We start from the raw sequence: 27,939 nt of genomic DNA, 5'->3' as shown, positions 1-27,939 counted from the left end.
ACACAAGTTCTCAAGGCATTTGCACTTGCTGGCCCACCGCCTGTGGTCTTCCTCAGATATTCATTTTCTTCTCTCAGTTTCTGCTCCTCAGTGAGGCTTTTCCCCAATCATCCTACGTAAACTAACACCTTCATCACCTTTTTACTGTTGTTTCCCCCTGCCCCCCTGTCAGTCGCTTCAGTCATGTCTGACTCTTTGCAACCCTATGGATTGTGGCCCACCAGGCTCCTCTGCCCATGAGGATTCTCCAAGCAAGAATACTGGAGTGGGTTGCCATGCCCTCCTCCAGGGGACCTTCCTGACCCAGGGATCGAACCTGCATCTCTTTATGTCTCCTGCACTGGCAGGCAGGTTCTTTACCACTAGCGCCACCTGGGAAGCCCCAGGTGGCTTATCACAGGGCTATTGTTTAAACATATCCCCCCCTTTAAACATAAGGTCCTTATCAGCAAGGGCTCTGTTCTGATCACTGGCAATTTCCCTGCTGCCTATAAAATGTCAAGTCTTGAATTTATGCTCAAAATATTTGTTGAATATTGAGTCGAACAACTATCTGATAGCAAACAAGAGTGAAATGTAAAGGGAAGGGGGAAAAAAGGAACAGAGGGATAAAGGAATAAATTCTGATATATTTTTTCCTCCTGGCCTTTGACCCTTGTTTTAATTTTTTTATGTTCTCTTGTACCTGAATCAAAGCATAGATTGTGCACACATCTAGCTGGCCCATCTGACCATGGACGTTCTGCCATAGCTCTGACATAAAGGCAGCAGGCATGGGGATTCAGTGCATGTCTGTGAGTGATAAGAGGTTCCTTAACTCGAGATATGCTGACCTCACAGCCCCCTGTTTGCTGATACACACGTGTGGTTTTCCCTGGGATCAGAGGTTCTAAAAATGGGTCAGGGCCTTGGTCTCTTCTGAAAGCCACAGCTGGGGTCCAGGGAAGCAGCTGGCATCAAGGTGGACATTTCCCATGAGCATCAACTTCCTTCGGTCCACTTGTCAAAGAAGTCCAGAGCCCCTTGAGATATCTGGGTCTCCTGGGCAGTCTCCAGTTGTGCCTCCAAGGAACCTCCTAGAGGTCTCCCTTGCAAAACATCCTATCTCAATGGAGTTAATAGTCTGCTTCCTGTTTCTGCTGCCAAGTCCTTGTAAACAGGTCTACATCTCCTGTATTAGGCAGGGAGAGAAGTGCAAAGGATGGCAGGACATGCCATCTAAGTCCCTTATATAAGGATTGTGACACTCCAGAGCCTGGGGCTGTGTCTATCCTATTCAGGACTATCCTTTAACAGCACCTAGCATAGTTCCTGGCACACACTGGGTGCTCAAATAAATGTTTCCAGAAAGCTGAATGAACCCTGTGAGGTATCACTATTATCCCCATAATATAGAAGCAGCAGCCTCCTGTTATACCTTCCATTTCTGCAATGCCTGACAGACTTATAATTACTTGTTCAAGTTCTTTTCCCCTGCCAGGCCTTAAGCTCTGGGAAGGTAGAAATTGTTTACTGCTGTATCCCCAGTACATTGCCTGGATCATAGTAGGTGACCAGCAAATATTTCTTGACTGACTGAAAAGATAGATGGATGGATGAAGTTCAGAGGCAGTGTGCATTTTATTTAAGCTCATAAAACCAGAGTTGAACCCAGTCTGTGACCAGACCATGAAGTCCATGAGGGCAGGAATGGAGTCTGGTTTTTCTCACCATCAGATCCTTAGCACCACGGACAGTGCCTACATGGAGCAGATGCACAATAAATACTTGTTGAATGAATGAATGACTCACAGACTGAGCTTTTTTTTAATTATTATTTTGCAATACCCTTTAAGGAGATAGGGACCTCATGAACAGACATATCACAAGTCCCATTTTGAGAGAAAGCAGCATTTAAAGACACAGGCTGTTTTTTGGTAGCAAAGATTAAAGGGGAGAAAAATAGGAGCAGAGTGACTGAAGTGTGGGCTCCTTTCTCTGTGGGTGGAGTGCTAGTCTGCATCACCTCGCCAGTCAGTAGAAAGTGAGTTGGTAGCCACACAGTACAGGGTTTCCGGCCACTGATCATGGAGACATCAGGGTCAAAGTGGCTGACAGAAGCAGAGGCAGCCAGACCTGCAGGAGCCCTGAAAAGAAAGAGATTACAGGGTTGCTGCTAGCACTGATGTGTACATTTTATGTGCAAAACTAACATAAAATGCCTCCTCTAAATCGAGCAATTAGGAAAGGACATGTTCTCTGAGCAGATCAGTTAGAAAAAGGAAGTTTTCTCTTTATCTGCCCTGAAAACCAGTTAGAAAAAGGTGGCCTCCCAGGTGGGCCAATCTGAAAAAGGCAGCCTTTCTGCAGGCATTAGCTGGTATCCACTCGAAGGGCAGTCCTGTGCAGTGACCAACCTACTCAATCTTGGTAACACTGAGGGACAGTCACAAAGGGCAAGCCTCTTGGGGGTACCTTGCCTCTCCAGGACTGAGCTCACTGATACTGGGATGAACTAGCTCATGTCACACACTAGGTTGGTGTAACAACTCACTCAGATGCAGAGCCAACAGTTACACAGATTCACTTTTTATCCAGATTTTCAGATAATTCAGCGGCCATAAAAGTCAAGGGCCATTAAAATGCTGCCGGTCTCCAGCCTTTGTGGTCAGAGGAGCAGAGAAGCAGAAAACAGAGTTTCTGGTTTGTCTGCCATGTTCACCCTGGCACTAAACATCCTGACAAAGGTGTTAGAGATACGTCTTGAGGCTCCAGGAAATGCCCAAGGTGCAGATCACAACGCAGTGTGCTTGTCCGCTGCGTACAGGTGTGTAACAAGCATGCGTATGCCACAGATTCACACACAAGCAGCTGCAGATGTCATGACATTAGTGTGTGAGTGTGAATATGTGCATGCGACCTCGTGGGTGTGTGTGAAAAAGTCTAGGTGACGTTTGCTCTTGTGCACCTGTCTGGGCGTGCCTGCATCCATGTGCACTGTCGTGGGACAGCACAGGTATGTGTGCACATGTGCAGCCCCAGGTCCAACACTTTCCACAAACACAGTCACCTCTTCAGAGCTCAGGCCAAGCAGACCGGGAGCTCCAGCACACCCTAGGCCGACAGACAAAAGCCCCAGACGGAGGTTTTGGTCAAGTCCTGGTGCAAAGAGGATCTGAACTTACCCAAGCTACTGGGAGCAGCCCTTGACACCGCAGCCTGGCCCCCTGTGGGAGGAAACAGAAGGATCAGCACACGGGAAGCCTGGAAGAAGCCCCTTCCATCTGCTCTTCCTTGGAGCCAGAGTGTGGTCTTTTTGAAACTCCAATCTGATCATCCCACTCCCCTGCTTTGGATCCCTCGGGGGCTGCCGTCTACTTTCAGGAGAAAGGGCCCAAAACCTTAGCAAGAACTACATGTCATTTATAGTTCAATTAGAAGAAGGAGAAAGGGGAGGGGAAGGAGAAGAAGAAAAAGAAGTAAAAAGAGAAGTACTATCATTGGAAGGACTGATGTTGAAGCTGAAATTCCAATACTTTGGCCACCTGATGCGGAAAGCTGACTCATTTGAAAAGATCCTGATGCTGGGAAAGATTGAGGGCAGGAGGAGAAGGGTACGACAGAGGATGAGATAATTGGATGGCATCACCGACTCAATGGACATGAGTTTGGGTGAACTCCGGGAGTTGGTGATGGACAGGGAGGCCTGGCGTGCTGCAGTTCATGGGGTCACAAGGAGTCAGACACGACTGAGCGACTGAACTGAACTGATAAGGCCTCACGTGGTCTGGTCCCCCACCTCCATCAGCTCACCCACACCAACCTCTCCTCCTCTTTTCAGCCCATCTGGCCAGTTCCTCTAGCACCCTAGGTTCCCTCCTGCACAGGTCTTTTGTTCAACATCTACTCTCTCCCTGGGATTCCTCCCTCTTTTCCTCTTCTCCTGACCCCTGTTACTTAATCCCTTCTCAGTTTCCAAACCTCACTTCCTGTCTCCCCCAATCCTCCGGACTAGATCTGCTTCCCCTGCAGCAAGAGCTCAGAGTTGCTGATCCATTTTCACACCTGCACTTATCACAACTCCAGAGATACATGATTATTTAAATGGTGTCTCCTCTACCAGTCCATAAGTGGCACACGAGCCAGGCTTGTACCCATTGTTGCTCATCCTGAGACCCCAGCCACTAACACAAGGCCTGGCACAAGGCAGGCATGAGAAGACAGCTGTGCAATGAATGAGAATCTGCAGGAGGAAGGCAGCTTATAGTCTACCTCGCCTCACAGGGTTTACTTGCTCCAGTTCTTCAGACCCCAGTAAGATCCCAAGTGCCAAGTTCTCTCACCTCTCCTCATCTCCAGAGAACATTTGTCACCAGGAACATGGGGAAGGGAGTGGCCTTCTTACCCTTCCGTGTAATGGGACCCAAGTTCAGGACACGGGTTTGGTCTATGATGCTCCCACTGCGGAATCTGGTCTCAGGGCAGGTCTGCAGGGAGAAGGTGACAAAGAAACCTTTCCACAAGAGAGACTGAACAAGGCTCTGCCATGCAGAGCTGGCTGCCCCCATCACAAGAGCAACCTCTTGCCTCAGGCTGGGACTTGATGGTAGAGGCAGGGGTTGTTAGATCTGTATGCATGGGTTCGTGTCCCAGCTCTGCCATTTGTTAGATGTGTGATCTTAGGAAAGTCACTTACATTTTCTAAGCCTCTCTCCCCATATAGAAAAAGGGGCTGGTAAAATACCTCCCTTACAGAGTTTCTGTGAAGTATTAAAAAGTTCACACACACAAGTTGCACAGTGCTTAAAAATGTCAGTTTCTGCTATTAGAACACAAGCTTGCAGATGAGTGAGAGGTTTACCAGCCTACTGCAGTGCCCTGATCTCACCCAACTTCCCCACAGCCTAGTCTCCTGTCTGGCCATGCCAGCCTCATCTTATGGCTCGGTCTACCCCGGTACTAAAATGGAAATAGGGCAGAGACGTTTGTTTTCTTTTAACCTTGTGGCCAAGTGTCTTCGGTTACGGGCGTTGGGTGTGAGAGTATGGCAAGCAGACTGAGGAAAGGGGAGGTCTGACTCACAGGTCTGCACTTTTCATTCACGGTGTCACAGAGATACACTTCACAATGCAGGTACACCAGGTCGTAGTTTCCAGCAAAACGGAACATCTGGACAGAAAACCGGCCCTGAGGGGACTCCCCATTCTCCTCCACGTGGATAGTTGAGTCCGCAGTGCGTGGACATCTGGGAAGGGTACATCATATAACATGGTTGGTTATGCAAACACTCTGGGGCCAGACTTCCTAGGTTTGATCTCACTCTATCACTTATTAGCTGTGTGGCTATAGGCAATTTACTCAATCTCTCTGAGCCTGTAGCCCTATCTATGTGTGAGGAACAATACTTTTAGCTTACATCACAAGATAGTTGCAACAATTAAATGAGTTAAAATTACAAAGAGAACAGTATGTGCCGTACAATAGGTGCTACCTGTATGTGACTCTAAAATACAAATGTAATCAGTTCAGAGCTTAAACTATCTTTAAGTAAGCACTTTCTGATTTCCCAGGAAATGGCATTCAGGAGTCATTGCCTACCATTTATTGGCTATCTACTAGCGCCTGATGTTAATTCTAACATTGGAAACATCTGAGCACTGAAGGCTGCTGGCCAAACTGGGGAGTGTGTGTGCTCATCAGCACACATTATTATCCAGCGCACCCAAACACAGAGACAGAAACTCAAAACTGCACATCCAGAGACTCATGTGGGTGCTGGGCTGGATCAGGGTACGCAGGCACTCTGAGCAGACAAATCAGGTACCATGTCTGCTCTTTGACACTATCTGCTCAAGACAGACTTAGAAAAGGGGCTGAAGGCTGACTGCACAGGAGGACCGAGAAGGGAATTTCTCGGGATGGTGTTCATTTTGTTCTCTGTCCCCCACAATTCAAATCTGACTCCACTTGGCAAAATAAAAGCCCTGTGGTTAAGGGGACCCACTGTATGAAAAGCGGAGAGAGTGGCAGCCAGCACTGCCATTGGCAGCCGCAGGCAGTCAACCCAAGTAAGATGCCTACGTGTCTCCCCTAACCCCTAAGCACCTCCCTTGTGATATTCTGAGCATCTCACAGACTGGCAGTCCTCAGCTCAGCTCCTACCCATGCCACAGCAGAAACACAGGGCCACAGCCAGCATTTCTTCATGCTTCATTTTTTAAGAATTTTTAAGCTTTTCACAATGTACATGCTCTACCTTTACACTCAGATGGGAAAAAAAAAAACTTAAAAATCCCTGCACAGTGGGTTTTATTTATGCCTGTTTCACATATGAGAACATGAATATCCAGACAGATGAGCTGACTTGTGTCTTGAACTAAGAAACAGCAAACCCATGCTATGAGCCCAAGTCTCCATAATGTCCCAGCCTAGGTCATATAAGCATTTTTCAAATTTCAGTTCTTTTTGCCTTATACAGAAACCACCTCCCTGAATGTTTTCCGGTTTACCAATATTTGTACTGTTATTTTACATCATTATATTATTATTACTATTTTTCTTTAAATCTACATATGCTTTTGTTGAAATACATTTATTTTTTTAAAAAGATCATGACCACAAATAGCAAACCAAGGGCTTCCCAGGTGGCAAAATAAAGAATCTCCACCTGCCAATGCAGGAGATGCAAGAGATGAGGGTTCCATCCCGAGGTCAGGAAGATCCCCTGGAGTAGGAAATGGCAGCCTACTCCAGTACTCCTGCCTGCAGACTTCCATGGACAGAGGAACCTGGCAGGCTACAGTCCATGGGGTCACAAAGAATTGAACACGACTGAGCACATAGCACATTACTCGCCATAAATAAAACACGACCATACAAATACAGTCAGACACTGCTATTACATTTTACTTCAACACTGTTGATTGTAAAAGACCCCCAAAAGACTTCTGCTCTCCTTTCTTTTTGTTATAAAGGGAGATTAGCAAGTAATAGAAGTGTGAACATCAGATGAGCACCCATTTGAGCCTTTTCCCCTTGATGTGACCAGGCAGATTCTAAGAGAACTGAGGCAGTAATAGGTCAGGGTCTCCTGGGAGTGCTTTCTCTGACTGCAGTAATAAAACAGCAAACATCCCTCCCTTTTTCCCACTTCATTTTTTTCTCTATAGCCCCGTCATCATTCACATGCCATGGATGGCACTTTTGTTTAATTGTTGATCTCCCCACTTAGAATATCAGCTATAAGGGTGCAGAGATTTTTGTCTCTTCTATTCATTGTTATCCACATAACCTGGCACACAATAAGCTTCCAAAAATATCTGTTCGATTTATGAATGAAAATGTGGACTACTTTCTCACAGTGTGGTTCATGTTTCTCTAAAGTGCTTGAGTCAAAAGTAGTCAAAAGCAGTCCACCCGTGTCCTCTCTGTTTCAGTTGACCCTTGTCTAACCATGCCTCTGCTGTACATGGTACAGCTGGCTCTGCTGACACAGCGAAGCGCCAGCCTGCTCTTGTCCAGGGCCTGCCTTTCCATCACGTTCCTCGTCCTTTTCTGAATCCTAGACCCCCTCTGCCATCTGGTGAAGCCCATGCATTCCTCGTCAAAAGTAATGCTTTAAATGCATACACTAAATCACATAAGATAATAAAGAAAACCAATTAAATATAATTCTTAAAATATTAAACTTAATACATCATATATTTACATATCTGGATATAAATATATATATATATATATTTACAAGTACATGTATTTGATATATATCAAATAATAAGATCTAGTAGAAATTCTAATAGTATAATACAGTAACTAAAAATAATGACTTATGTAAATGTCTTCAAATGTCCTGATAATACTTTTCTGGTTTGTTGTCTATATCACAATGAAGGACAGTGCTAAATTTCAGCTAGAGGTGAATGAATGTAAAGATGTACTTTGTACCCATCCAAGTCTAAAGACCCTCCCCACCCCCAAATTCCATCCAACGGGCCTTACCTGTCCTGGATGATGAAGTATTTCAAGGGGTCTGTAGCATTGCTGCTGGGCGTGGCATAGCAGTTGGTCATGAGCAGTGCAAACCGGGACAAGTCGCCCCCATCCAGCATGGTGCCGACGTAGAGAAAGGCCTCTGTGGACAGGGTCACGGAGGAGCCTTGGTAGGGCTGTGTGTAGGCAGGGCTCTGGAAAAGTGCCATCCGCACGGTGAATGTACCAGTCCCGCCCATGCTGATATTGAGGGTGCTGCAGGGGGAGAGAGGCTGGTGAGAGAACCAGAACCAAGAACAGCAACAGATAGGCCACTCTTTCTGATCTGCATTCCTAGGCAGTCCCTGACAGTTATTTGGAATTTTATCCAGCAACAGGACTGGAATCCACCAACCATTGCTCTGCAAAATACAAATCACACACAGGTCACTTAGGGATCTTGTTGAAATGCAGATTCTGGATCTGTAGCTTTGGGATGGGGCTCAAGTTTCTGCATTTCTAATAAGCTCCCAGGTGACGCTGCTGTGTCAGAAATCCAGAGATCATGTTTTTCTGTAACATGTCCACCCCCTCACATGGTGGCCCTTGCATTTAAGTGCGTCAAACACATTCTTAAGGGAATCGCCTGATCTTAATATAGAACAGTTTTAAAAGATGGGCTGTGACTCCTACAGGCCTTAGTCAGAGTTCTGGTTCCACCTACAGCAGAAGATTAAGATTTTTTAAATGCAGTATTTTAAATCACATTAAAAACAGCCACACTGATGGCAACTCCATGGGGATTATCCTACAAAGGACACTGAAAGACTGATGCCCCAGGAAAGGGGGTACATGAGAAATAGTAATGCAGAAGTCCATTTTAGAGGTGAGTACTGGGTTATTTGTTTGGACTTGGTGTTCGACTGGGATGAGATTTCTAGCTTAAGGCAGAGAGAGATCTGTATACAGATGTTTTGTTCCCTGGAACCTACCAGGTCTGGGACATGGCCACATTGCTCCAGGGCACTTCTTGGCCAGGTGATGTTACACACAGAGGCAGACAAGGAGCAACTGTCTTCCTTCAAGTCAGCCAAGTACCTTCATCAGTGTCAGGTGCCCTTCCCCAAGTCTGGTTGGCCCAGAAAACATGTGACCATGGACAAGCTTCAAAAAAAGGTCATGGTAGAGTGGAGGCTCTGTGCCTGATGGCCCAGGTTTGAATCCCAGCTCTGTAACTTACTATCCTCTACCACTTTGGACAAGTTACTAAACTTTCCTTGAACTCCAATTTCAATAATAATACTTACACCTTCTAGGCCATGCTAAGATTTCAATGAGGTGGTCCATGTAGAGCACTTAGCACAATGCCTGACATGTGGTCAGTTCTTGATAAACACTTGTTATTATCACAACTATTATTTTTTTTCCAGTATCTGCATCATTGGCTTGTGATTTATCCTATTCAGAAATTTTCAAGTTTATTTAGCAACAGGATCCTTTTATTTTTTAAGTAATAAAACTGATAAAGAAGATGTGATACATATACACAATGGAATACTACTCAGCTATAAAAAGGATGAAATAATGCCATTTTCAGCAACATGGAAGAAACTAGAGATCATCATACTAAGTAAAGTCAGAAAGAGAAAGATAAATATCATATGATATCACTTACATGTAGAATCTAAAATATGGCACAAATGAAGCAATCTATGAAACAGAAATAGACTCATAGATATATAGAACAGACTTGTCTCTGTCAGGGGAAGGGGGGATGGAGTAGGGGGTTGGGGTTAGCAGATTTAAGCTATTATACATAGAATGGATAAACAGCAAGGTCCTACTGTATAGCACCAGAAACTAGAATCAATAACCTATGATAAACCATAATGGAAAAGAATATAAAAAAATAATGTATAGAAATTAACACAACATTGTAAATCAACTATACTTCAATTGAAAAAACAAAATTAAAATTAAAAAAGTTCTCTGGTTCGCACCCCCAAATCACCTCCTTAAAGACCTTCACACTCCAAGAAGCATAATTTGTAAACCTCTCTTTATTCAAATTTCTCTTACTTACAGAGAAAGAAACTGAGGTCCAAATATGGGGTACGATGTGCCCATTCCCATAGCAGGTCTGAACTGAGGCCCCTCCCTTCTTTCCTCTGGTCCAACCACCCTACCCCTCAGATAAACCAGGGACCCTAATATTGGTTTCACCTCTGCAGAGCACTTTTGTGCTTCTAAGAAAGACAGTACATTACAGCTAAATCCATTTCACATATGAGAAGACTGACACCTAGAATAAGGCTATCAATTTCCCAAAGCCATTTGTGTGATAGAGCCAGGATTTGAAAGTGGGCTCCAGATTTCCTAGCTGGGCTCCTCATGGACTCTTTCTGGAGTCCAACACTGCCTCCCAGCTGACCACCTCCAATCAACTCCTTATGGGTGGCAGCTGACAGAGAAGCTGAGGTCCTGGTGGCCAAGGGTTTGTGGGGTAGAGTTGGCCAGGGACACTGGGGACCCTCTCTGGCCGCACCTGACCATTGGCTGCAGGGAGGTCTTCAGGCTGACTTTCATGTCCAGGGGATAGGAGCACACAAAGTTGATTCTGATGTTGAGGTCACGGATGATGATCTCATCTGCCAGGTAGAGAGTGTTGCTGTATGTGGCGTGGGTCTCATTCCTCTGTATTGGGGTAGGAAGATGGGGGGAGGAAGGGTGGAAAAGGCATAGAATCTGAGTAGGATTGAAAACCAAAGGCATTGAAACTGCTGAAACTACCCTCCCAGTTTCCATGAGCATGAGTCATGAGCTAGGCACCCCCCGCCCAAGCTGAATGCCCCTACTGCATCTTTGCATGGATCCTTCAATGACCCTGAGAGGCAGGATGACCACCTCCCTAATATAGATGGATGTTCATGGGAACTGGGTAACTTGTTCATGGTACAGGGGGTCTAAGAAGTCTGGAATCTTCCCATCACCTCATGCCTCGTCTCACACACGCCAAAAGACTAAAAGTCCCATTCTGAGTCATCATTAATGGCAGATTGTCAAAAAGTCATATTTGGCAAATGACAATTATTTCCTTGTTTCTTGTGTCTTTTTTTTTTTCTTCGGGGGGATGAGGGAGATGCGACGAAGCAGAACCCACTCACACAAATGTTTACCTCTGGGTCCCTTTGGAGGAGGCTTCTGTAGCTGAGGCCCTGGCTCTCTGAACACTGATAGTGCAGAGACCCTGCCTCCCAGGAACCATCAGAGACAAACAGATCTGCTTCTGAACTCAGTGCTGACACCTACTGGCTTAGAACAGTCATTGCCCTGTTAGGGCACTACCTTTCCCATCTGTCAAACGGGGAACTATCACTACGGATTGTCCTCTTTATTTGAAACTGACATTTATTGAACACTTACTTTGTGCCAGTCACTTGTCCTAATCACTTTGCACATAGTAACCCCTTTAACTCTGCTAACCCTATGAAGGAGTTACTATTACTCCATTTTCAGCAGAGGAAGCTGAGCCACATCCAGGTTAAATAACTCCCCCAGTTCACACAACTAGTGAGTGGTGGGGCTGGGCTTGAAACAGGCAGTGCTGCGACCCTGTCCCCCACCGGCCAGAACGTACCGTCATCACTGTCCCACAGGGGCCATCCCTGGCTGGGGTCACCACAGACATCCAGTCCCGGTCGCCCCGCTCAGTGAAGCCTGAGCACTGGCTGTCATGCAGGTACATGAAGACCTTCTCAAAGCCCAGACTCTTCAGCTGGCACTTGCTCAGGGACAACTTAATGTCATCAACCCCACATTCCAGCCTGCGCTCCAGGAGGGAGAGATCTGAAATGGTCAGGGAAGGCAGGATTGGAGGCCTGTGACCACAATTCAGGGTTCAGCACATCCCCAGGGCCCAGGTCCAGCTAGCCGGGTTGGCCACCAGGTGTGTGTATTCAGAGTCACGCTGTGGTCTCCCCTCTCAGAGAGGTGGAGACATGAGACTGGGTTCCCAGTATCACTGGATAGATCCATGTGACTAACCACCAGCTCATGTTACCCTAAGGGTAGGCTGTATGCAAAGAACAGTAACACATTTGGGACATTCACTGCTCTCTCTGTGTGCTCAGATGTGTCCAACTCTTTGCAACTCTATGGACAGACTGTAGCCTGCCAGACTCCACAGCCCCAGCAATAAATAACATCGAATCCTAGTAAAATAAAACCAATAGCAAGCAAACAAAGCTAATAAGTTAATGGCAATTTCTTTCCATCCTTCCTATATCAAAGGGACAATCCTCAAGATTTGCTAATGTTTTTATTATTAACACCGTACGCTTGCTAATTTTCCTTGAAACCAGAGAGCAGACCTCTGGTTAAGTATTTGCAGCATATAAAGAAATCCAGTTAGATTTTTTTAAATTAAAGCATTACAGAGCTGCTGAAATTTAACAACTTTCATTGTATTCATTATTAGCTACTGCCGATCTAAGGTGTTTCTTGCCACAGATAAGTCACAGTAGTGAAATTCAACGGCCCAGGTTTACTTAAAAGAAGATTGTGACTAAAACCAAGACTGGAATTTGGGAAACACTAGCCTGCTTCAATCATTATGTACACAGGGAAACAGGTTTAGAGATGGCCAGGGCCCTGCTCAGGGTCCTCAGCTGGTCAGTGGAGGGCCCAGTCCAAGAAACCACAGACTGCTGGCCACGCCTGTGTTCTTGTGCTGCGGGAATACAGCTCAGGTTAGCCTTTGGCCAACAGGTGGCAACCTCCTGCTTATCCATCTGGGTTTGAGGGGCCTCAGAATGAAGCCTGGGGGGTGGGGTTGTTCCTCAAGCTCTGGGAGTTTATGGGTCAACTACAGGGAGACTCCAGGAACCCAGAGAGCTTCTTGCTGATTTTAATGGGTATTACTGGACTGACTTTCCACTCAGATTGGCTAATATGCACTCCCTGGGTCAAACCCACAGGCCCCTAATTCACATCCAGGAATGTGTCCCTCCCCAGGTCCCTGGTATTTCTGAGCCCACCCCACCTCCCCACCGGCCTCACCGGTGACGTTGAAGTCCTGTTTGCACTGGCAGTGCCATTCACCATTATCCGATATGCAGTCCTCATCCACACGGCACTCCTCACACGTCCCCTCCACAGAGCTGGGGTCTGCAGGGTCACAGATACAGTCAACAAGGATGAGCTCCAGTCTCTCGGGGCGCCCACAGGGCCCAGGGTGGGGTTGCTGGGAGACAGCCGTTCACCTGTGCAGTAAGCCAGATGGCACTCAGGGGGCGCCGTCAGGTTGTACACGTAGTAGCCGCCGGCACAGGCCTTCACTTGGACGGGCGCGTCCCACAGGCAGCAGTCGCCGCTCCAGTGCGCACAGGCCACGCGGTTCACGATGCCCTCGTCGCTCGATGGGTGCGTGCCGTTGAGCCACATAGGGGCGGCCGTGTTGCAGTGCAGGACTGGCACGCAGGTCTCGGGCAGGCGCACGCCGCCCTGGCCCACGAAGCGGTACCAGCCGCCCAGACTGACATCACAGACGTAGCCGGGGCCGTACTCTGCGCTGCGCCAATATTCGTCCAGGATGCGGTGCGCCTGGCACGGGTCAGCGCACACGAGCGCGACGCCCTCCCGCACGCAGTCTAGCCCAGGCTCGCAGGAGCCCGGGGAACACTCGCAGTGCCTCCCGTCCCCCCAGTAGCCCGCGGGACACACGCACGAGTAGTTGCCCTCGCCATTGACGCAGGTGGCCAGGGCGTGGCAGCGGCTGAGCCCTGGCTCTGCACACTCGTCCACGTCCACGCAGCCGAGCTCCGAGCTCAGGAGGAAACCTTCTGGGCAGACACATGTGTAGGAGCCCAGCGTGTTCACGCAGCTGCTGGTGGCGGAGCAGTTGTGCGCCCCCGGAATGGCGCATTCGTCCAGATCTGCACACTCGAGGCCGTCGCCAGTGAAGCCCTCCTGGCAAGCGCAGGTCGTGGCAGCCCCATCCACCGTACAAGTGGCATTGCCGTGACATTCAGAGCAGCTTTCTGCAGACAGAAAAGGTCATATTCAGAGCGGGGGCCACTATTCACCAAGAGACTCGGGGTTCTTTAAGACATAGCAGACCCCCTTTGGAAAGAAACAAATTAACCTCCCCTGATGTCTAAACACCCACCTGCATTCTTGTGTTAAGCATTGCATTCAAGCTGTATCGTCTTTTCAAACATCCACCTTTCCACCACCAGAGGAATAATGCAGAGTTCTTGACACTTGGGTAAGGATTTAGGGAACCCTGTCACCCCTTCCCCGACTTGATATATTCTGTGCCTTTTGCTCAGATCTCCTTCCCTGGCTCCCCTCTCCACCTGGCAGTGGTACTGACACTTTGTATGTTCCTCTGTGACAATAATAACAGTAAAGGTGGTGAGCTTTTCTGTATTAAGCACTTAGGATATGCCAGACAGTGGGATAGGCATTTGCTATCCATTATCTAATAGAATCCTCTCCAGTGCCCCTGGGGAATGACTTTCGTATTTAGCCATATTTTAAAGGTGAGGAAACTTGAGATTCAGAAGGTTTAAGCTACTTGCTTCATTGGTAAGCAGCAGAGCCAGGACACAAATCGAGGTTGCAGGACCACAGTGTGTGTGCTCTTAACCATGATGACACAGTGGTGTTCACTCTGTTCAGGAGAACTCCAGGTGGGGGGTGTGTAGAGGTGTCTAGCTCCCTTCTCCAAGAAAAAGCTAACAGCAATGTGCAACCCAATGGAAGGGTCACTTATGTGTGAAAGGGGACGTCTTTGGGTACCACCCGGGTATGTTCACATCTCTTGTGTGGTTGAGTATGTTCTTAACCTTCCAGTGAAGTGCCAAGGGGGCGTAGTGATGTTCTGAACTTTTGTCTCTCAATATGTGATCCAAGGGTCACACCATCAGCATTATCTGGGAGCTTGTTAGAATGCAGAGTCTCAGGCCCCATCTCAGGCCTACTGAATCAGAATCTGCATTTTAGCAAAATTCCTAGGTGAGTCCTATGTACATTAAAGTATAAGAAATGAATTTAGACTAAAGACTATGCAAATCCCAAGCATAAAAGGAGAGGGACTGAGACCTCTTCTGCTAATGGTGACACTGCTCTCTGCACACACAGCACCTACTTGCTGATGAGGTGTCAGTTGCTGCAGGTATGATGACCCAAGAGGTCACCACCACTGCCATCCACATCAAGGTTGGAGATAAAAGACACTTCATCCTTTCTGCTCCTCACAGCTTCTTCTGGTCTGGGAAGACTTTCCCAAAGGCAAGGAAAGGCTGGCCTCTTGAGATTTCCTTCCCGTCCCTGATCCCTGAAGTCCTGTGAACAGAGACAGATGGGATAAATACGTGATGGAACTCCCTTCCCCACAGTTGGGAAAAGTGCGTTGATTGTGCACTGTGCAAGCCCAGGAGATGCCATTTATGTGAACCACAAAAAATGCGTAGTGCTGTGGTCCTTGCTTTGGTAGAGTTTTCCCCTCTGTGGCCTTACTCTTAATTCCCACCACATCCCAGCCTCGGCTCCCCAAGTCTCAGTGCATTTGAAAGAGCTGAGTCTCTCAACTGGAGTAGGAACCTGCAAGACGTGGTGGTGGTGGTGGGGTGTTCTGGACTCACCATTTTATTGGAGGCCCCCCTGGGTTTTAACAGGCAACTTCCAATCCCCTCATGGAAAACTCTGAACTTTCCTAGATGCATTTATTCATTCAACAGACATTTATTGAGTAGTTACTCCGTGCCAAACAGGAAGCTATGCACCAAATGACAGACAAGATCCCTGACTTCATGCAATTCCCATATTGTAAAGAAGTGGCTTGAGATAAGCAGTTTGAGAGGTGATTAACCTTCATAATGTATTTTAATGTTTCCAGAGTGCTCAGATATTATTTCACTCACCTGGCAAAATAATCTACTAATACCCCAATTTTTATAGCAGCAAAATAAGGTAGCATGTCGGTTAAGGGTATAGGACCTGGAGGCTACAACAAGGATTTGAACTCCTATTTTACCAATCACTATGATTGGTAAACTCACATGTGACATTGGGCAATGTATTTAAATTTACTAAGACTCAGTTTTCTCATCTATGAAATAGAGATTATTGAGTGCACAAACTGAGTGGCTACAATGCGTCAGGCTCAGTGTGAAGTCTCCTGTTAGTAAAGAACCTACTTCCTAGGAAAGTGTTTTACAAACCTTTGTGACCATGATCTGCTATAAGGAAAATATTTTATGCCATGATCCAGTAGAGTTGCTTGTACACATACACACATGAAATAAATGTTTTATAAAACAATTCTTACCATTACTACATGCATTCCTTGCTGATATATCCTATTGTATCTAATTAAAAGAAAATTCTGAATGTAACCCACAGATGATCCCATAATCCACTAATGGGTTGTGAACTATAGTTTGGCTAATAACAGACTGCATATTATCATCCCGGTATTATCAAAGATGATATGTGCAAAGCGGGTTCAGAGCAGATGCTCTTGTTCACTGCTCTATCCCCAGCGCCTGGTGTATAATAGGAACTTCACTAATATGGACTGAACAAATGGAAAAATTGTGGTCACTGTTGTTAGGGAAGCGCAAGATCAAAGAGAGCGGATTTGATTTACCAAAGCCCTTAAAGTCAATAGTCAGCAGAGTAATGACTTATCCTAGGTTTGATTCAAGTGTCTAATCTCTTCATTTCCAGACTCCCATCCTTCAAACAGAATGAGAGTCAGCAAAGACTAGATGGGAGAAGTGGCTAGGAGAAGCGAGAGCTGCAGATAGCCTTACCTGGAACCAGAAAGGTAGAATTAATCCTTTTACAAGTAGGTGACTTTCATGTATATATATATATACATCTGTCCCCCACTGGCAATCTCTCCTCCAATTATCCTCTGGTTCTGTTTCTTAATTATTTTAATGGGGTGGAATATTTTTCCCTTTTGGCACAGTGTTTTCCTGTTTTAGGCTGTGAGGTGGTTGTTGTTCTTTTCCCTAATAGGCAGAGACCCCAAATGATTGACACTGGGGGTCACAGTTGTGCCCACAATTACAAGGGCTCTGTTTTATATCTTTTGGCAACAAGAGGTTCTTTAGTTAGAAATTAACTGGGTAAACAATTCCAAGGCCCTGGGCTTTTCTTGGTCTTTGAAAAGCACAAAGTGGAGCCAAACAGAGGCCAGAATCTGAAGCCCAGGCTGCTCCAGGAGAAAAGGGGTGTTCATTGTACCCACTGGGATGTGTACTTGTGGCCACTCAATTCCAAAGCAAATTCCATCCTCATGGGTTCAGCCAGCTCCCCTGGGGTCCAGATGTGAGCAAGAAAGGAGCTGAGAATGGCTGAAGGTCAGGGCCAGAAGATAATTCAGACATCATTGGACCAGATTCTCTGTGAATCAAGAAATTTGAATTCCCATGAAGGAAGGTCCTCGAGAGGTAGATAATTTTGTAATTGAACAGACTGACTTTGGAGTCAGTCTATCTGAATCCCGATCAGCATTTTTTGTGTGCCAGTGGGCTCATTTCTTTCCTTCCTGAGGTAATTTTCATCATCTGTAAAACAAGAATACCCATGTCCTAGAATTGTTATGGCCATTAAAGGAGATGATGCAAGTTAAGGCACGTAGCAATGGTACCATCTGTGGAAGTCACTGCCAATGATGCTTTGGTGATGTGCAGGCATGGGGTGGGGATGATATGTTAACGACAATACCATATTGAGAAAAACCAGGTGCGTGTGAACTCAGGCTGAGCAGGAAATATGACAGTGATCCACAACATTGACTCCGAGGGCTTTCTCCTTCTGTCTGGCTTAGTGGTTGGGTGACTAGCAGCAGCAGCTCACTCACCTCCTCAGGGGAATTTCATAGGAAAAGAGGTAGCACAGTTTTCAGCGATATTTCTTCCCAAATAGCACCCCAGAGAGATCTATAACAATTAGTTTACAATCCCAGCACAGTACTCAGTCACTCTGGGCATTAACTTTCATCTTTGTGGAAAAGTGAGAAATAGCTCATTGTTATTTACCTTCGCAGTTTTTTGATGAAAAAGGAAGTTATCTTTTCATTTGTTTACTATTTACTCTTTTCTGAACTGTTTGTATCCTTTGCCCATTTTCCCCCCATAAGAATGTTTTTTTCCCTTTCTTTGCTATAACTTAAGAAGAAAATAAAAGTTCTTAATATTCTTTTTCTCAATCCTAGATGGTGAATGTCATTTCTGGTTGGTGATGAGGCTTTGTCAAAACCTAAGTCTGGGCGTCTTTAAAGGATTAAAGATGGAGTTGCAGGTAGCTCCTGAAGTTGTCTGGGCAGAGATCTTGGGTAGGAAAATAGGGAGTTTGGGCTGGAGACTATTCATAAGTCTAATAACCAACCGCATTATTCTAGTTTTTATGTTTGATGCTTTTACATCTTGAAACTTTGGTGATTCTGGAGGGACTTCCCCACTGAGGGTGAACTAATGCCAAGAGGTAGCACTGGAGATATACCTCGCTATCTCTAGGAATATCATATTCTTGACAGCATGCCTTTCATATGCAAAACAGCCAGTCAGCCAAGCTCTCCTCTGTCAGGCTCACACTCAGGACCACATTTTCCCTGCCCTAATCACCCCAGGGCCAGGTACCAGACAACTAGGGACAATTTCCAAGTCCCAGAGCCTACTGACATTATTCCAGTTAGCCAATCCTAAATCAGGTTACCTTGCCTCTTCTGTTCCTTCCTATGGAAGCCACAATAAAGGCTACATTTTCAAATTATAGTCAGATTTTCCCCTTGCTTCTTCTGCCTTCTGACCAACCCTAGCACTTTCCTGTGTGCCCCCATCATGGCGTGATATATACCCTCCTCTTAGGATCTATGAGTATAATAAACTATCTTTTGATGACAGTTGTCTCCCAATCTGTTTCCCCTGTCATACCTGAATCATAATAAAATCTGTATTTTAAAACAGTAAACATCACCTTCATTCAACACAGCTAGATCATCTTGTGGTATTTCTCTAATTGGCTATTTTTCCATTCTTTGTTCTTCTTACCCTTCCCCCTCCACCAGCCCCACACACTTAATGATGACATGGCATACTTCATTGGAATCATTAAGCCATGTCTCCCACATATTCTCCATCTACCTGCCTCTGGATTCCTCTTCCATGTCCCCTCTCCTTTCATAGAGACAATATCCTTCTGTAAAAGGTCTTTCTCTCCCTGGATGCTCTAATGACCTCCCAGCAGAGAGTCAACACCTGCCCCACCTACCCATACTGTGTTCACCAATCTGAGACCCCACTTCCTAAGGTCCCAGTTGCATCTGGGGGTCATGCAAGTAGCACACCCATTTCTGGCTCATGGCCAGTCAGCAGCTCTGTTCCATGTAATTTAGTTCCATGTGATTTCCTAGCAGCACCCCAGGACCCCTCCTTCAACTGGCAGCCACTTGGCTTCAAGGCTGAAGCAGGTGAGCTTGGAATCGTGTCTTGAATACTAACACCTGCTCCTGTCAGGGAAACTGGTTCGGGTGAGTTCCAGGGCCTTAGGCTGTTCCCTGCTTAGTCTGGGTGTGGACAGGTCCGGTTTGGGGAAGGAGAGACTGGGGCACTGGCTATTGAGGCCTGATAAAGTACAATCAGCCTTTGCGTTACATAATGGGGAGGCTGTGGAGAGGCCCAGGTGGTCTGTGTAGTCCTTAGTCCCTAAAATATTATACCCTCCTTTTACCGAGAGAAGGTCTATTATATCTGAATTAAGTGAATGTCACAAACCAGCAGTGTGAATATGAATGACCTGGTAATATGTTTATGTCCTAATCCCCAGAACCTGTGATTGTTACCTTACATGGCAAAAGGGACTTTGTAGGTGTAATTAAGATCAGCATCTTGAGATGAGGTTATCTGGGCAGGCCTAGTGAAGTTACAGTGGTGCTTATGAGAGAGATGCAGGAAGTATTAGAGTCAGAGGAAGCAGGAAAAGTGAGGATGGAAACAAATGGTCAGAGTTCTTTGAAGAAGAAACCATGAATGGCAGGTAGCCACTAGAAGCTAGAAAAATGGAGTAGTACTGTGAGCTCCCACGATACGGCTATTTAAAAGATCACTTTAACAGCTTTAGGGAATATGGATTGTGTGTATGTGTGTGTGCTGGGCTTGGAGGTACAGAGCAGCAGTAGAGGGACCAATTAGAAGACTTCTGTGGCTGAGACTGGTGGTCGGAGATGGGGAATAGCAGATGGAGTCACATGGAAGGAAATAGGAGGAGTCATGTGGTTTGGTGGAGTTGCTTTCACGGTAATAAAAGGAAAGAAGGGACTTGAGGGTTAGCCTAGCATATGGTTGCTTAAGAGAATGGGTCATTTTGAGATGTGAAAGACTAGGGAGAGATTTTGGGTTGAATCTTGTTCCTACTGTGATAAAATGAAGCATAAAGAAATCATTCCACCTCTTCGAAAGCATCAGCCACCCTCTCTGGGGATCCCAATGTGGTACTGGTGATGGTGATGTGTGCACCACCTGTGGAGTAAATTCGCCCAGAATCATATCTCAAGGGCTTTCTAGTTTTGTGATCCTGCTTGGTTGCTCAACCTCTTTGCCTCAGTTTCCTCATCTGACAAATGGGGATGATGAAACCTAGCTCTCAGTGAGGCTGTGAGAACTAAGCAAATGCCCAGCATGTTGTAAACACTCATTAACTGTTACTATTATGGCTTCCCTTGCAGCTCTATCTAAATTCAAGGCCAAACAGCTCTTCTAAGGCAACACCAAGCAGGAAAAAAGAGGTAAGGAGTAACACGGGGCCAAAGACATTCAGGGGCTTTTATTATCCAGCCTCCACCCACCTACCACAATGATATAGAATTTTATTTGGAGTAGATCCACTCAGAAAATGATGCCAGGATCTGGAAAATGGGCACCCTCTCTTCCTGGCTTTGGAGAGCCTTACAGTTCTTCCTTCACTCTTGGTTTCTTCCTCTGTGTTGGAGGTTCCTTTAGCTCAGCTACCTTCTCCTCAGCCCTTTCTTTCTGCTCAGCTGGCCCTTCGAGCTTGGTCACGTTCTCCAACTCAGGCAAATTCTGTTCTGGTATCTCTTTCTTCATAAAAGGTTCCTCCTTTTCCTCTGCTAATAACTCCTTTTCTTTCTCTTCACTTTGCTCAACAGAGAGTAGCTATTTAAGAAAAGAAGAGTGGGAGGGAGAAAGGGATGGAGGAGGAAAAATAAATAGAGGCAAGAGTTATGCAGTAATTGTCATTGTATTGATTGCCAAGCAGCCTTTCTGCTTTAAGCCCAGAGGTGCCGCTGCCCCAGGCCTGGCTACTGAGATTCATTCCAGGACATGTGCTAAGACTACTAAAGACCTGGTATTATTAATCATACTTTCTTTGCAAGCTGAGAAGGTGTTAGCTGAGAGCTGTGGAGCAGTCACTGCCCCTCCGTGGGGAAGTGCCTGCTTGGGAATGAAGCAAACAGAAGGAAACAGAGATGGGGAGACAGAAAATGACTCTGAGCTTCAGAATCCACCCACATTGGATGTTCTCCCAGTTATAGGGGTTAAATTCCCATTGCTGCTTAAGCCAAACAGTGCTATAGTTTCTGACATTTGCAACTGAAAGGGTCCTAACTAATACAGATGACCCCTTCCAGCAGACGGCCTTACTAAGGCATGGACAGAATTAGGAGGGAATGGAGATTATAGAACAGTGCTAGGGCACAGGAGCCCATCAAGACATGTGGTTAAGCACTCAAGAATACCGGACCTAGGGAAGCAGCCTAGAAGCTGTGTGAGACCTTGTCCTTCTGTGTTTCTCAACTCTTCCTTTCTAGTAACATGTGTCCTTGATATAAAGTCATCCAACCTGGATCCATCCTCCATTCTCTCCCACAAGATTATGGAACTCTTGGCACCCTCTTTCCTAATCTATTGAGCTCTTGATAGTTCTATGTGGGACAGAAGGATCTAGGGTACTGCTGTTTCACCTTACCTCATCTTCATCCTCAATCTGGATCTTGATTTGACTTTCCAGGAAGTCAGAAAAGCCGTTCAGGGTATGCTCACCATTATACAGTACAGCCTAGGAAGAAAATGGAGCAGAGTTGAAATGGAAGCCCTTCCTGCAGGATACTCAGGGATTGCTCCACAGACAAATCTGGAGTCAAATTCCTAACAACCTGAGTGCAGTGAGCAAGTTCCTTAACTTCTCTGAGCTTTCGTTACCATAAGAATAGTGAAACATCCTCCATCATAGGGCTGTGATGTAGTCGTTCAGAGAAAGACCTATGGGGCCACACTGTTGGGGCTCAAACCCTGGCTTCATCACTTCACAGTGTTGTCTGGAAGCTTAACCACTCTATGACTTACTTTCCTTAGATGCAATATGAAGATAATAACAGTCCCTCTCTCACGGTGGTGTTATATGGATTTAACGAGTTACTATGTGAAAAGGAAGCTTCCCTGGTGGCTCAGAGGTAAATCTCCCTGCAGTGCAGGAGAGCTGGGTTCAATTCCTGGGTTGGGAAGAGCCCCTGGAGAAAAAATTGGCAATCCACTCCAGTACACCTACCTGAGAAATCTCAAGCCTGAGAAGCCTGGTGGGCTTACAGTCCATGGGGTCACCGACAACATGTGAAAAGCACTTAAAACAATGCTTGACTCATAGGAGCACTATATATACACACACACACATATATGTGCTATTTTATTACTAAAGAATAAGAATATTTGTTTTACAAAGTGTCTGGCATATGTTCTTGCTCAGCTATCACTAGCTTCCTTTCATTTTTCAGTCTTTAAGATTAGGAAACTGCTTACTGCCTCTGGCTGTCTAAAATCCTTTTCAGATAACTGAAGATCTGAACCAGGTCCACTCTTTCAATCTAGCCTCATTTTCTATGTGTATCTTCTACACCAGGAGGATGACATCTCTTTCAAAGTTCTGTGGTGAGCCTTCTGCCTACCCCCTCGTTTATATTATACTCCCTACTTATAATTCACACACTTCTGATTTAAATCCCTACCATTCTTCAAAGTGTCATATTTTCGTGAAGACTTCCAGCCATATCTGCCCTCCAGAATCTGCCCTATTTAATCCCAATTGCATTTGGAGATGAGGCTATATCATGACTTTCAGTTCAGTTCAGTTCAGTCGCTCAGTCGTGTCCGACTCTTTGCGACCCCATGAACCGTAGCACGCCAGGCCTCCCTGTCCATCACCAACTCCCAAAGTTTACCCAAACTCATGTCCATTGAGTCGGTGATGCCATCTAACCATCTCACCCTCTGTCGTTCCCTGGTCCTCCCGCCTTCAATCTTTCCCAACATCAGTGTCTTCTCAAATGAGTCAGCTCTTTGCATCAGGTGGCCAAAATATTGGAGTTTCAGCTTCAACATCAGTCCTTCCAATGAACACCCAGGACTGATTTCCTCCAGGATGCACTGGTTGGATCTCCTTGCAGTCCAAGGGACTCTCAAGAGTCTTCTCCAACACCACAATTCAAAAGCATCAATTCTTCTGTGCTCAGCATTCTTTATAGTCCAACTCACATCCATACATGACCACTGGAAAAACCATAGCCTTGACTAGACAGACCTTTCTTGGCAAACTAATATCTCTGCTTTTCAATATGCTGTCTAGGTTGGTCATAACTTTCCTTCCAAGGAGTAAGCGTATTTTAATTTCATTGCTGCAATCACCATCTGCAGTGATTTTGGAGCCCCCAAAAATAAAGTCAGCCACTGTTTCCACTGTTTCCCCATCTATTTGCCATGAAGTGATGGGACCAGATGCCATGATCTTAGTTTTCTGAATGTTGAGCTTTAAGCCAACTTTTTCACTCTCTTCTTTCACTTTCATCAAGAGGCTCTTTAGTTCTTCTCCACTTTCTGCCATAAGGGTGGTGTCATCTGCATATCTGAGGTTGTTGATATTTCTCCCAGCAATCTTGATTCCAGCTTGTGTTTCTTCCAGCCCAGTGTTTCTCATGATGTACTCTGCATATAAGTTAAATAAGCAGGGTGACAATATACAGCCTTGATGTACTCCTTTTCCTATTTGGAACCAGTCTGTTGTTCCATGTCCAGTTCTAACTGTTGCTTCCTGACCTGCATACAGGCTTCTCAAGAGACAGGTCAGATGGTCTGGTATTCCCGTCTCTTTCAGAATTTTCCACAGTTTATTGTGATCCACACAGTCAAAGGCTTTGGCATAGTCAATAAAGCAGAAAGAGATGTTTTTCTGGAAGTCTCTTGCTTTTTTGATGATCCAGCGGATGTTGGCAATTTGATCTCCGGTTCCTCTGCCTTTTCTAAGGCAGCTTGAACATCTGGAAGTTCACGGTTCACGTATTGCTGAAGCCTGGCTTGGAGAATTTTGAGCATTACTTTGCTAGTGTGTGAGATGAGTGCAATCGTGCGGTAGTTTGAGCATTCTTTGGCATTGCCTTTCTTTGGGATTGGAATGAAAACTGACCTTTTCCGGTCCTGTGGCCACTGCTGAGTTTTCCAAATTTTCTGGCGTATCGAGTGCAGCACTTTCACAGCATCATCTTTTAGGATTTGAAATAGCTCAACTGGAATTCCATCACCTCCCCTAGCTTTGTCTGTAGTGATACTTCCTAAGGCCCACTTGACTTCACTTTCCATGACTTTACCCAACACTTAATCATACTCTTCTTGGGACCAGGGACCCTGTGATTCTTTGGCATTCTTCTCCACATACCAAAGTAGCATGAAGTATGTGTTCCATGAACACTGGTGATGTTCAATGGCTCTAAAACCAAAGTGTAAAGTATTTAATTATCTCCATCATGCAGTCTTCCTTCTTCTGGTACCACTCCACTTCCAATATTCACATGGTGACTCCCCCTACCTTAGTCCATATAGTCTGAGTCAAGCTCAGCTCTAATACCAGAGGGAACGATTTGACCTAGGCCTGACCATCAAAACATCCACATCCCTTTTGCCACAATGATTGGGTCAGGGGGACCCAATCAGACTGAGTTGGGAATTTTCTGAAAGCTAGTGGAAATTATTCTCTAACTTGAATATGAAAAGATAATTAGAGTTGGAGCTGAGAATGAAGTTGATTTGGTAAAAGGTAGATGGAGACTGAGAGAAACTGACTCCTTGACAATAATATAACATTTCCAGTTATGTGAATCCCAAGAGCCCCTCACTTTTTGAGAGTCAGTGGGGAAGAGTCTGAAGAAGGGGTACCGGTCCTGGTATGTCAGCTGAATGTCATTTGCCGTGATGTCGATCTTGGCGATGGTGACTGTGGAGTGGTTTTGATATTTTCTGCCCAACTCTTCCAACACTGGGAACAGCCTCATGCACTTCTGGGACCAGGGTGCATCTGGAAAAGAAAGGCCGTCACTCAAGCTCACACTCATAAAGACCCTGAAAGCCACACTCCCCCATAGACACCATCACTGTGCTCCACTAATGGTCTGCTGCCATGCAAATTGCACTCCTTGTCTCTTTTAATAATATGTTAGGTTATCTTGGGCTTTCTTAACAGCGCAGTTGGTAAAGAAACCACCTGCAATGCAGGAGACCCCTGTTCAACTCCTAGGTCGGGAAGATCCGCTGGAGAAGGGATAGGCTGCTGCTGCTGCTGCTAAGTCACTTTAGTCGTGTCCGACTCTGTGCGACCCCACAGACGGCAGCCCACCAGGCTCCGCTGTCCCTGGGATTCTCCAGGCAAGAATATTGGAGTGGGTTGCCATTTCCTTCTCCAGTGCATGAAAGTGAAAAGTGAAAGTGAAGTTGCTCAGTCGTGTCTGACTCTTCGCGACCCCATGGGCTGTAGCCTACCAGGCTCCTCCGTCCCAGGGGTTTCCCAGGCAAGAGTACTGGAGTGGGGTGCCATTGCCTTCTCCAAAGGGATAGGCTACCACTCCAGTATTCTTGGGCTTCTCTCCTGGCTCAGCTGGTAAAGAATCCACCTGCAATGTGGGAGACCAGTGTTTGATCCCTGGGTTGGAAAGATCCCCTGGAGAAGGGAATGGCTACCCACTCCAGTATTCTGGCCTGGAGAATTCCATGGACTATATAGTCCATGGGATCCCAAAGAATCAGACACAACTGAGCAACTTTCACTTTCACTTATGTCACCTAGGTTATCTTACATTTCAGCTACAGTATCTGATCATCACTCAATCAACTAGGAAAAAAACAATAACCTAGTCCCCCTTCCACTCAGACATTAACAAGTTGGGACATTTTCTTCTATTCTCTGATTTCCCTTTAACATTTCCTTCCATCCAGCTGAAGAGGAAAACCAAACCAAGAAAAAAATATTTATGTTCTGCCAAAAAGTATGTGTATTTGTGTATGTGAGAGAGAACGCAAGATTTTTCCAACAGCGATTAAGTTTACAGCTCAAGGTCACTTAGTGATTTAAGCAGAGGGAGTGGGATTAGCAGACATGTTTTAATGTGTGACCATTGTATCACACCCCTTTCAGTCCCATGGAGGAGAGTGCACCCAGGATGTGAACATGAGATTGAGCTAAGTACAGCTATCCCTGGGAAAGAGACACTGAACTTCCCTCCAGATAATTCCTTAAGCTCTCTGTATGGTCCAGACACCTGGAACCATGGGGAGAGATCGGTATCAGCTCCAGCATGGAAGGGAAACAACCTTGCCTTGGTCATTCCATTAAAGATTCTGGCTTTGTCAGAGGAGTGGCTCAAAGTCCCTGGATGTTACATTTGGATGATTATCCCTCCATTTACAGACCAAGTGCCTCTGTGACCATCTACTCTCCTGGCTGCATCCTGGCAGCTTCCCTGGAGATCAACAGGCCCTGGGTTGGAACCGAATGGGGCCTAAAGGCTGTGGTCGCGAGGCTAATCTGACAACCCTGATTCCAAAGAAAATGAGACCGCTTTGGTTTTTTACCAGAACCGAGTGAGCATTCTCAAGACTCCCAGTGTCAGATGAGTAAAGAAAGGCCTCCCCAGCCTCTCACTTAAAGGCAAAAAATCATGGCTGTTCAGTCATGCAGACTATAAACACCTGGCTCTGTGGATGAATATCCATTTCAATGAGAGTTTTAAAGGCCTGGATAATGTAATCCAATCCTTGTTTCACCCTCTAGGAAATGATGGCATCAGATCTGGATTTGAACTTTTTGTCTTGCAGCCTATTTGCTATGTGATCTGCTGCTGCTGCTGCTGCTAAGTCACTTCACTTGTGTCCGACTCTGTGCGACCCCATAGACGGCAGCCCACCAGGCTCTGCCGTCCCTGGGATTCTCCAGGCAAGAACACTGGAGTGGGTTGCCATTTCCTTCTCCAATGCATGAAAGTGAAAAGTGAAAGTGAAGTCGCTCAGTTGTGTCCAACTCTTAGCGACCCCATGGACTGCAGCCTACAAGGCTCCTCTCTCCATGGGATTTTCCAAGCAAGAGTACTGGAGTGGGTTGCCATTGCCTTCTCTGGCTATGTCATCTGGGGTAAAGTAATTCATTTCTCTGAGGCTAGGTTCCCTGATCTGTATCATGGGGAAATCCACTGGACCTTCCTAAAAGGCTTGGTTAGAGGAAGAATGGGAGTAGGTGTATAAACAGCAAACTCATCAGTGCTCAATAAATATTAACTCCTCCTGTTAAAAGAGGTATCTGAAGTCACTGCACTGCCACCCTTCTCTGTGTCTCAGGGTGAAAGAGAAGGTCCCTTGACTTTGGTTTTCCCATGCAAATCAGAAACAATGGATGAAGAGCAACAGTCGCTGGATAAACACTGGAAATAATCTTAACAGGGAAAATAATGGCAATAGTACCTGCCTTTTATCATGTGCTTACAAGATGCCAGACACTGTTTCAGGTCTTTTACATGCATGATGTGAGTCTTCATTTTAGTTGCACCAACTCAGATATGTTAAATATAGGCTATTTGATGTTACTTAAATTACACTGGTACAGCAGTTACCCGTGTAGCCACTGGATTCAGGCTGACTAGGTTTCAATCCC

General features: G+C 45.9%; 2 protein-coding genes across 2 annotated transcripts in view; both read right to left on the bottom strand.

Annotated features, from left to right (window-relative positions):
• Positions 1-1,874: 1,874 nt before the first annotated feature.
• On the bottom strand, positions 1,875-15,191 carry UMOD (uromodulin). Its single transcript, XM_081554654.1, has 10 exons — positions 15,098-15,191; positions 13,209-13,985; positions 13,006-13,113; positions 11,585-11,793; positions 10,493-10,641; positions 7,978-8,223; positions 5,062-5,224; positions 4,385-4,466; positions 3,165-3,206; positions 1,875-2,126 (listed from the first exon to the last, which is right to left on the bottom strand). Exons 1-10 carry the CDS (start codon positions 15,189-15,191, stop codon positions 2,065-2,067), a joined length of 1,932 nt encoding a protein of 643 aa, XP_081410780.1. The 3' UTR covers positions 1,875-2,064.
• Positions 15,192-20,769: 5,578 nt separating this feature from the next.
• PDILT (protein disulfide isomerase like, testis expressed) overlaps positions 20,770-27,939 on the bottom strand; it is a 55,213-nt gene continuing 48,043 nt past the window's right edge. The window contains exons 10-12 of the mRNA XM_081554652.1: positions 25,139-25,317; positions 21,949-22,038; positions 20,770-21,134 (exon numbers count right to left, since the gene is read on the bottom strand). Coding sequence (XP_081410778.1) covers positions 20,907-21,134; positions 21,949-22,038; positions 25,139-25,317 — 497 coding nt within the window. The 3' untranslated portion in view covers positions 20,770-20,906. The remainder of the gene's footprint in view (positions 21,135-21,948; positions 22,039-25,138; positions 25,318-27,939) is intronic.

Source organism: Giraffa tippelskirchi, chromosome 13 (genome assembly GCF_054371585.1).
Source record: "Giraffa tippelskirchi isolate mGirTip1 chromosome 13, T2T-mGirTip1v1.2.pri, whole genome shotgun sequence".
Lineage (NCBI taxonomy): Eukaryota > Metazoa > Chordata > Mammalia > Artiodactyla > Giraffidae > Giraffa > Giraffa tippelskirchi.
The sequence above is the reverse complement of the archived record's forward strand: the minus strand, read 5'-3'. Positions and strand labels throughout refer to the sequence as shown.

Coding starts and splice junctions, on each gene's coding strand:
- UMOD (XM_081554654.1), bottom strand. CDS start 15,191: ATGAAGTGTCTTTTATCTCCAACCTTGATGTGGATGGCAGTGGTGGTG. Junction 10,642..11,584: donor CCTGTGGGACAGTGATGACG/GTACGTTCTGGC, acceptor ACCCCAATACAG/AGGAATGAGACCCACGCCAC. Junction 3,207..4,384: donor GGGTCCCATTACACGGAAGG/GTAAGAAGGCCA, acceptor TTCCTCCCACAG/GGGGCCAGGCTGCGGTGTCA.